Source organism: Mus caroli, unplaced genomic scaffold (assembly GCF_900094665.2).
Source record: "Mus caroli unplaced genomic scaffold, CAROLI_EIJ_v1.1 scaffold_17704_1, whole genome shotgun sequence".
Classification (NCBI taxonomy): Eukaryota; Metazoa; Chordata; class Mammalia; order Rodentia; family Muridae; genus Mus; species Mus caroli.
The window spans coordinates 1,020-10,925 of NW_018388747.1; the positions used below are offsets into that span (position 1 = coordinate 1,020).

The following is a 9,906-nucleotide window of genomic DNA, read 5'->3' on the forward strand; positions in this document are numbered from 1 at the left end:
CTGGATATCTTATCAACAAGTAATCATAAAGACTACTGGCCTCTCAGCTCAATTAGCAGAACTGACAGCAGTACTGAATGTCTTTCAGTCTGTGAATGAGGCTTTTAATATTTTACTGATAGTTTATATGTTGCACAATCGGTACCCTTATTGGAGACCTGTGGTACGTTTAACTTTAATACACCAGCAGGACCCTTGTTTTCACAATTGCAAAACATCATTCTTGCCCGAAAACATCCATTCTATATTGGCTACATACGATCTCATTCTGGTCTTCCTGGACCTTTAGCTGAAGGCAATGATTGCATTGATAGAGCACTAATAGGAGAAGCCTTAATTTCACCTCCTGTTGCTTTGGCCAAACGTGATCATAAAATATTTCATCTCTCAACCCATACCTTAAGGCTCCGACATAAGATCTCTAAGGAGCAGGCAAGAGTGATTGTAAAACAATGTCCTAAATGTATTACATTATCTCCAGTGCTACATTTAGGAGTTAATCCACGAGGTCTTATACCTAATCATATTTGGCAAATGGATGTAACTCATTATGCGGAATTTGGAAAATTAAAATATATACATGTTTGTATTGACACTTGTTCAGGATTTCTTTTTGCTTCTCTGCCTCTAGAAATGTAATTGATCATTGACTACAAGCCTTTAATGCTATAGGATTGCTTAAATTTATTAAGACGGATAATGGGCCATACTATTCTAGCAAAAAACTTACTTCATTTTGTAAAGAATTTGGCATCAAACATAAAACTGGAATTCCTTATAGCCCCATGGGACAAGGAATAGTTGAACATGCTCATCGCACTTTTAAAAATTAGCTATATAATCTTGTTCTTTATATATTCAAAACAGTAATGGTTTAACATAATATTTTGGTATTTTTGGAGAATGTGCATGTCAAATTGTAAAAAATTTGCTCTTGGTGTCCTCAGTTCCTATCTGTTTCCACATAATGGTGTTAATTCTTGAGGACCTATACTTAATTGCTGCAAATGAATGCTCTTATTTCTGATTAATAAATAACTTATGCACATGTGACTATTAATGTCTTTTCAAGCTTTCTAGTTACAACCACTCTTCAAGAGAAACAATTGAAAGTATAATTAGTCACTGCCCTTGTTATATTAATACTGAGTATAACAGTCAAGCATTTGAAATGTTTTCTCAACAATTTATTAATTCTCAAAGACACTACCGTGGAACTTAAAAAACTCTTCTTCTTAAAAAACAAAGGAAGGGGGAAATTATATCCCCATGCACATTATTTAATATATCCCCGTGCACATTATTTAAATCATACTTTTATTTTAAGAATTTTGAAATTTGTATGTCTAAGAACTTAATAAATGCCTCATAGTATCTTAAAAACCAGACATAATCATGTCTAGGTGAGATGAAAAGGATCTACTTATTGGCATAAGGCTTGATCCTGAAAAGCTACCTTATTGGGAAAAGGAAAAGTGTAGGTTCTCTTCACAGAAAGCTGCAGAAGTATGACGGCTAATTCATGTGACAAGCTGACAGGTGAGTTTGCTGACTGTAGTGACAAGAAAGCTGAATTGGGTATATGTTTTTGACCCACCTTTGTTTGCCATTTTCCCGGTTTGGACAAGCTAGGCTGCCTTGCTTGTTGTCACCTGCAGCTGGTTCCAGGCTCCAAGGATGAACTGGCGGGAATGGGTCTCCCCACCACCTTTATAAGCGCATTTGCCATTAAACATTTGAGCCTTGATCAGGAACCTTGTCTTGGCTCCATTTTTCTCTCGACCGTCTTGTTTCCCCTCTCTTTTCAGCCCCGGCTTGCCTCCCAGGTGTACAGGTGTACCCGTTTCTTGTGAGCCGAAGGCTGGCTCTCAACAAGAAGAGGCATTAGATCTCCTAGAACTAGTGTTGCTAATGGTTTTGAGCTACCACGTGACTGGGTGTTGGGAACAGAAGTGAGACCTTCTGGAAGAGCAGTGCTCACTCTTAACTGCTGAACCATCTCCCCCAGCTCCTAACATAACCACATTTAAATATTAAAGTTGGCAGTGCCTCATTATCTCTGCATGACTCCACTAACAATAAATACATATTGAATGGATGTATGTACTAAAACATTGGGGCTAGTAGATCTTAAATTTTACTTGGAACTTCAGATTGCCTGACAACCAGTGTTTGTTCTTAAGTTCTTTGCTTTTATTTTATACTCATATATATATATATATACACACACACACACAGCATTCTGTAATCCCTCACTCACTATTTGGTAATAATAGAACATATATGTAGAAAAATTAAAAATATTTTGTATGGTGTGCTGTTGAGCATTCTGTCCACTTAACAAAACTTCAATCATTGGAGAAGAAGGAAGTTCAGTTGAGAAAATGGCTCCATAATAAGATCTGTAGGGCATTTTTAAAATTAGTGATTGATGGGGAGGACCCAGCCCATTGTGAGTTGAACTACTGCTGGGCTGGTGATCCTAGGTAGCATAAGAAAGCAGGCTGAGCAAGCCATGAGGAGCAAGCCAGTAAGCAGCACCCCTCCATGACTTGTGCATCAGCTCCTGCCTCCCAAGTTCCTGCCCTGATTTCCTTCAGTAATGAAAACTAGTTCAGAAGCATACGCCAAATAAACCCTTTCCTCCCTGAGTTGCTTTGGTTGTGGTGTTTCACTGTAGCAATAAAAACCTGAAGTAGCCTATATGTACTTGATCTCTGGTTTAAATGACTTGCCCTGTGACTGTGTAGACTCTTGAGTAGTCTTTCCTTTTCTAAGCTCAGCCCTTGAACCAGCAGGATTATTTGGAAGCTTGTTTGCAATGCAAACTCTTAGTTGGAAGGCTGAGCCTTCTTGGGGGAAAACAACAACTACAAACCCTTGGAAGGATTTGGTGCAGGGTGTTGTCAGTGCAGACTGCATGAGCAGGCCTGGCAGAGCTGAGAGAATCTGCTGCCTAAAGTCATATGTGCCCCTGCTTGGGTCACTTTCTGGAGCTTAGTGCTTCAGCGTGTGTGCCTGTTGGGTATGTGTGTGTGTGTTTGTGTGTGTGGTGTGTTTCTGTTTGTGTGTGTATGTCCATGTACTTGCTAGTTTATGTGTTTATGTACATGCAGGGATTGTGTGTGTACAAGAGAGCCCACAGGAAAGTGAGTGCTGTCCTCACACACACCACCCAACTTCTGTGAGCAGGATCTCTCACTGTCTCATCAGTCAGGCTACACTGAGTAAGCAGTAAACCCCAGGGATCGTCCTGTCTTTGCCACAGTACTGTGATTGATTATTGATTACAGCAAAATGATTTCACTGATTATTTCCCTGGAGAGTGGCATGTGCCACAGCACGCATAGCAAGGTCAGAGGACAGTTGCAGCGTTGATTGTCTCCCTCCATCTTACCACTCAGCTTGCCAGCCTTGCCTCACAAGTGCTTCTTAGCAGTAAAGCCTACTCACCTGGTGCTGAACCTTATATTTGTGCCCGAGTTGTGAGGATCAAGACCAAGAAAGGTCAGTGATGACAGCACAGATAACTTCTTGACTCTGCCAGGAGTCAGCAGGATATAGGCACTGAGTCTAAACTTGGTAAGATACAAGTCGGGATATGACAGAGGAGAGATCCTAATGGCAGAAGCCCTCCATTCCAACTGAATAATTCTTCCCTGAAATCCTGTGAATTTGTTATTGGAGCAATCACCCCAGGACTGTAGGCCAGAGAATACTCAGTCAAGGATGAGGTAATTTTCACATGTTTTTTATTTATTGCTGAGAAAATGACCTAATGCAATATGGTAGCAGACGGCAAAGAATTTAACAAGCAATTTTTTTTTTTTTTTTTTTGAGTGGCAGCACTGAGGTTTATTGGAGCATCCTAATACAGACGCTGGGGCTTGCCCATGGTGCTCTTGATGTACAGAACCCACATACATTTTGCCAGTTTTTCTTGAGCAAGGACACCAAGAATTTGACAGCCAGATGAATGTTATAGACTAGCTCAACATCGGTCATCTTCATGTGGCCGACAGCAACGGCCAGACACGGCAACTTCTTCATCTGGAACTTGATTGTAGATTTCACCTCATCCATTTTGGCCACCATGTTTTCATCGTGTGTCAGCAGGGAGGGGAACTTGCCAGCCTTGTTTAGGCCTGGGCCCAGGATACGTGGGATCTGCTTAATCAGAGACTCGAAGGCCAAAAAGGCATCATACTTCTTGGCCAGCTTCTTGACCAACTTCTTGTTCTTGTTAAGCTTCTTGAGCGCCTCGATGTCCATGTAGGGGATATACATGGCCTTGACTTCATCACAATGCTGCTGGTCTCCCAGAATGCACATCGAGAACTTGGGGCGTCGGGTGGACTTAAGCCTGACGGTGCCCGAGAAACGTTTGTCCTTCTAAGAGTCTTAGTTCTTCAGGCTGATCTGCAGCTCCACCATCTCCAGAAACTTGTGGCGCTTGCGCTGGTTCCTGTGCAGGACTTCCCGCACCGCCTGCAACAGGGCGCCGCGTGAGACTTTGCTGCTCATGGCTGCAGCTGCCGCAGAAACCCGAAAGGAAGTTAACAAGCAATTTATTTAGTAACAAGAAATTTAAAAAGTTTTTTCAATAGTCAAAGAAAATTTAGAGTAGTCACAATATCTTTATTTTATTTTATTTTATTTTATTTTATTTTATTTTATTATAGTTAGTTTAGAACTGTCCTGAAGTCCAAGTGTTGATGCTGATGTAGGAGAGATGGTACATAATTTAGGTGACTAGATCATCAGGTCTCTAATGTAGCAACATTGGTAAATCTATTGAATTCATAGTTAATTGGCTCTAAGGAGGTGGCACCTATGTGGGCTATGTCTGTGAGGATATAATCTCTCTGTGCATCTCTCTTCCCCTCTCTTCTTCCTTGCCAACATGATCTTTTCTCTGCTTCTCTGTTTCCTCTTTCTGCTGGGAGATAGGTAGCATTCTTAGCTCCAGCTTCTGCCTCACTGGTTTCTGTCTGACCTTAGGCCTGAAAGAATTGAGNCACACAATCCCAGTTGAGATTTCNATACACNCTTTCTTCCTTTTCTAAGTCTATTCCCCAGGTNTTTTTTCACAGTTCTAGAAGGCTGCCTAACAAGTTGATGACTCAAGTATTTGCATTCAGTGTTTTCATGATATTTATGTATTAAAGATAGTTTGGAATAAACATTATTTGTTTATATAATGTAGACATAGCATTTTGCCAAAAGTATTCTCCCCTTACTCATTTTGAAGGAAATGAAAGTTTGATTTCTCAATACATTTGTACAGAAGACTTTTGTATGTTCTGTTGTAAGTCACTACTAGGTAGGGTACAGAGAGCACAGAGAGCAACTGTTACTCTGCTGCTTAGCTTACCAAATGGGTGACAGCTTCTGTGAAGTTAATGCGCCTGGTTACAATGTAAGCTTCTGTGTCCTTTTAGTTTACTGTAGCTATGCATCTATTTATCTACCTATTTATTTATTTTTTGTTTTTGAGGTAGGGTTTTCTGTGTAGCCCAGGTTGTTCTGGAACTCACTATGTAGACCAGGCTGGCCTCAAACTCAGAGATCCATCTACCTCTGTCTCCCAAGTGCTGGGACTAAACGTGTGTGCCACCACCGACCAGCTATGAATTCCTCATGTACATTGTTATCATCACGCACCACACATCCTCAGGAGGGGTTCTGCAGTTGCAAGTGATGGCATAACAGAGATGACAGCTGTGGTCCTTGTCTGAGCCTCTGCTGTAAATAAGATTACAGAAGAACAGATGCACCACAGAGAACTTTTAGGGAGGAAAGTGATTTTTCTGTAGACTGCAGCAGAAAACTTTTTAAGGGCTAGAAGAATCAAGGGAACAATTGGTTAAAATTCACAGGCTGGATTTAAGCTGGCAAGGTGACTGAAGGATTTCAACACTCAACTTCTATAACTCCCCTCACCCTTGTGCAAGCTATTCAAATCCTGCCTTGGAGCTGACCTCTGCTGTAGACTGTACTTCTCCCAACTCACAGTCCATAGATCTTGTCAGGCTCCACGAATGGAGACACATCTTCTAAATGAGGCCACCAAGGGAACAGGAAATCCTCTACCATGCTTCTGAACCATGGGGTGATCTTCTCTTCTCCTCGGGCCTCCCTGTCCAGTAGCTCCTGCACGTCCTTCTGGCTCATGTAGTAGCAGCGTCTCACTTCCCTGGTATCTGGGTTTAGTGTAAGATCTTTTCTCACCAACAGAAGATAGCCAATCTCATGGTCTCCCCAGATAGCATCTGACTGACACTTGTGGTATTTTCGGGTCATGAAGATTATGTCCTTTATGGAAATCTGTGTCAAAGTTGTTACAGTATAATGTCAATAATAGATAAACTAAAAATTTACATAAAAATTCAAATAAAACACCAGAACACTTCATTCCTTTCCTCAGCGATTTTCAGAGAGTGCCTCAGAAGCACTTAAGCTTTAATTAGCCCTTCTATGGTAGATCACAATTGTGCCCTCTTTGGGCACAATTCCTGGCAACAACAGCTTCATTTTTCATTCACATTGAAGACCACATGGAAACAAGACATGAGGCTAAAACAGCTCTGAGCATTAGGACATGTAGGTATGTGAAAGTTTCTTTTGAGAATGAAACAGCTTCAATACAGTGACTTGTGTCACAGCCTTTCCCATGGAACAGAGTGGGGCACTTCCACAGGAAAGCTGTTTCCTATGCAAGACAGAAGCCATGTTAGTGCCCCATCCACTCCCTGAGTCAGCATTTTGGTGGATGAAACTTGACAGCACTGTCATGTGACACTATTCCTATTAAACAGATCCCTGACCACAAAGAAAGGTTCATGAGCCCTGTGCTGGAGTGAGTGGGTACCTGGTCCTGGGAGATGCCCAGCTCAGCCTGCAGACGTCTCAGGGCTGCCCTCCTCACTCCCAAGGCATCCTTCTCTTCCATCTCCTCAGGCACGTACAGAGGGTGACTAGAACAGGAGTCTGTNAAATGTCCTAGGGCAGTGTACAGCATGCTGCTTTAGTGAGAGTGCACTTTATTCAATAGGGGGAAATTCCTTCCTGGTCATTTAATATAGAAAGCAGGTTCACGGACCAAGAGCTCAGTGGGTAAGAGCACCCAACTGCTCTTCCGAAGGTCCAGAGTTCAAATCCCAGCAACCACATGGTGGCTCACAACCATACGTAATGAGATCTGACTCCCTCTTCTGGAGTGTCTGAAGACAGCTACAGTATACTTACATATAATAAATAAATAAATAAATATTAAAAAAAAAAGCAGGTTCACCTCAGACTTATCAGTATCAGTTCTTCTATTAGATTATAAAATTCCATGACTCAATTCCAATTGCAAATGCTTGTAATTTACTGCCCTTGTTTCTTCAGCTGGAGTGGGACTGATGAGCGCTCTCTCTCTCTCTCTCTCTCTCTCTCTCTCTCTCTCTCTCACACACACACACACACACACACACAGGGGGGCAGGATTGGAGGAAGAATGTCTAGATGGGTTTTCTTACTAGTCATCCCTCTGAGGCTCCTAAACCCTAAGTTACACTCCAGTGCACCCTGGAGTTGAGTTGAGTGGCTCACCTGGAAAAGTGTACTTGGCATCTGCTCTCTGCTGGACCAAGAGCTCGTTTTTCATGTTGAAAAGGACCACACTGAAGCCTCTGTGTAGCAGGCCTGCAAAGTAGTGTGTACAATGTAAAGTCACGCNAAGTCAGCATGGAATCTGTAGGTCCATCCCCTTCTCTCTCATTCTCATCCAGCACAGGATGGTGGCCCCTGGAGTGGCTGATGATCCTTNTGATAGAATGTATGCTAGTCGTTTGACATTTGCTGATTCAGTATTTATATATGAACAGTAAGACTGCAAGTGAGGACTGCAGTATTCCTCCACTTGTAAACACAAACTAGAGATTCCAGAAGTAAAGTAAGCTTTGCCAGGTAGGTTGAGACCCTACTGTGTGAATCTAAAGTCTTGAAACATTTGTTAGCTACTTGACACTATATTGCTAGCTGCTTGACACTATGTTATGAACTGCTTGGAACTCTGTTGCTAGCTGCTTTGGCCACACTGTGCAGGCATATGGATGAGCCAGTGGCACACAGTCACTGCTTATGCCCTTGAAGTTGTGACACATGAGGCACTGATGGGGCTCACAATGGGTTACTTTCTACCACCTACTTTTTCTAAATACAGGAATCGCTGTATACGCCTGACAGGTGTGAGTATGTAGTACAGGCTGGCTTTGAATTCACAGAGATAACTTGCCTTTGCTTCTATACTGGGACTAAAAGTGTGCAGCACCATCCCCAGCTTGGCTACAATTTCTGACTTTCCCATCCCAGCGCAAGACAGCAGTCACAGTCTACATTACCCACTCTACTGACGTTAGTGTTAACCTTATCAAGTCAGCAGCACCAGCAGCAACCTCTGGACAGCTGCCTCCAGCCACTGNCTGGCTCAGAGAGCGGCCAATGGCACCAGGACTGCACATGGCAGCCTCCTTCCTGCTCACCCTTGTTGATGTTTTCCATGAGGTGACAGTTCTTCTTGGTGTCAGCCCCAATGATCTGATCCTGCTTGTCAATGACAATGCACATCTCCTCCAGACGTTTTAGCTGGAGTTCATCAAGGTGAGTTTTGCTTGCCTGGAACATACCTGTGACCACAAATGGACTGTCTTTTATAAGCAGAAAACATAAGAGGTGGGAAGCCCCTCCCATATCAGTGACAGAAGTTACACAGACATGGATGTGTAACCGTTAGTGGAGAAGGATGAGGTTTTAATGATCAGTCAGTGAGCCATGCCACTACTTAGAGCGAGATCAGGGTCTGAATTTTATTCCTCAATGGATTTTAAATCCCTGTGTGGTGAGATAGTTCTCTTGAAATGAAGCTGCTGGCTGAGATGGTGGGGAGTAGGTATTCCAACTTANAATATTCAGATCATACTTATCTCTGAGGAATGGCAGTGCAAGGGAATGGGGCAGGCACCTGAAGATAGGAATTGATTACGAGGTCATGGAGTGGTGTTGCTTCCCAGCTTTCTCCTATTGCCTTACTCAGCTTGCTTTCTTATACAACCATGGATCACCTACCTAGGGTTAGCACCCTCCACTGTGGGCTGAATTCTCCCAGATCAATTGTTAATCAAGAAAATGTCAGACAGAGTTGCCTATAAGCCAATCTCCTCCCTCCCCCTGCCCCCCCATCCCCCTCCCCCAACAAAACAGGGTTTATCCGTGTGTAGTCCTGGCTGTCCTGGAATTCACTTTGTAAACCAGGCTGGCCTTGATCTCACACAGATCCACCTGCCTCTGCCTCTGCCTCTGAAGTGCTCGCATTAAAGGTGGGTGCCACCACACCCTAGGGCATATTAGCCAATCTTATGGAGACATTTTCTCAATTGACAGTCTCTTTAAAGAATGACTCTAAAGTGGCTGCTGAGTCGCATGTATGTCAGTAGGTGGCAGAGAGGAGAAAGGCTCTGTCTCCACTCAGTGTTCTGACCTAGGAACATCTGAATGATTAGTAGTCTAACATTCCTTGAAATAACGGAGCCTGAGATGATCATCAGCCAGGCAAGGCCTGGTGGACTTGGACTCCCAGGATTGGGAGCATGCCNGAGATTGGAAGAACTGTGCCTGGGACCGAAACCTAGATAGACCTTTGGGAGGAGTCACTTGGGCAAGCTGGGTGAGGAGAGAGCCTGAGAAGACTACAGGTCTGGTGTCATACAGGCCTGGTGGTACCAACCATGCTCAAGGTGACAGCAGCCTGGAGCCATAATGCATGAAATGTACATAGCACTCCTGAGATGACCCTAGATATTCAGAGATCCCAGACAAGAGGAGCAAGTAAGTGATGGAGAAATGGAAGAGAAAGACGAACAG

General features: G+C 43.2%; 1 protein-coding gene, 1 non-coding gene and 1 pseudogene across 2 annotated transcripts in view; 1 reads left to right on the forward strand and 2 right to left on the reverse strand.

Annotated features, from left to right (window-relative positions):
* Positions 1 to 3,818: 3,818 nt before the first annotated feature.
* Positions 3,819 to 4,524, reverse strand: LOC110287766 (annotated as a pseudogene).
* A 166-nt stretch (positions 4,525 to 4,690) lies between these two features.
* LOC110287767 (isopentenyl-diphosphate delta-isomerase 2) overlaps positions 4,691 to 9,906 on the reverse strand; it is a 6,390-nt gene continuing 1,174 nt past the window's right edge. Inside the window, exons 2-5 of the mRNA XM_021154307.1 lie at positions 8,529 to 8,672; positions 7,597 to 7,689; positions 6,872 to 7,002; positions 4,691 to 6,327 (exon numbers count right to left, since the gene is read on the reverse strand). Of these exons, the coding sequence (XP_021009966.1) occupies positions 6,010 to 6,327; positions 6,872 to 7,002; positions 7,597 to 7,689; positions 8,529 to 8,670 (684 nt within the window). The 5' untranslated portion in view covers positions 8,671 to 8,672 and the 3' untranslated portion in view covers positions 4,691 to 6,009. The remainder of the gene's footprint in view (positions 6,328 to 6,871; positions 7,003 to 7,596; positions 7,690 to 8,528; positions 8,673 to 9,906) is intronic.
* On the forward strand, positions 9,423 to 9,557 carry LOC115030271. The gene has a single exon (XR_003835858.1). It is a non-coding gene; the product is annotated as a small nucleolar RNA SNORA17 (small nucleolar RNA).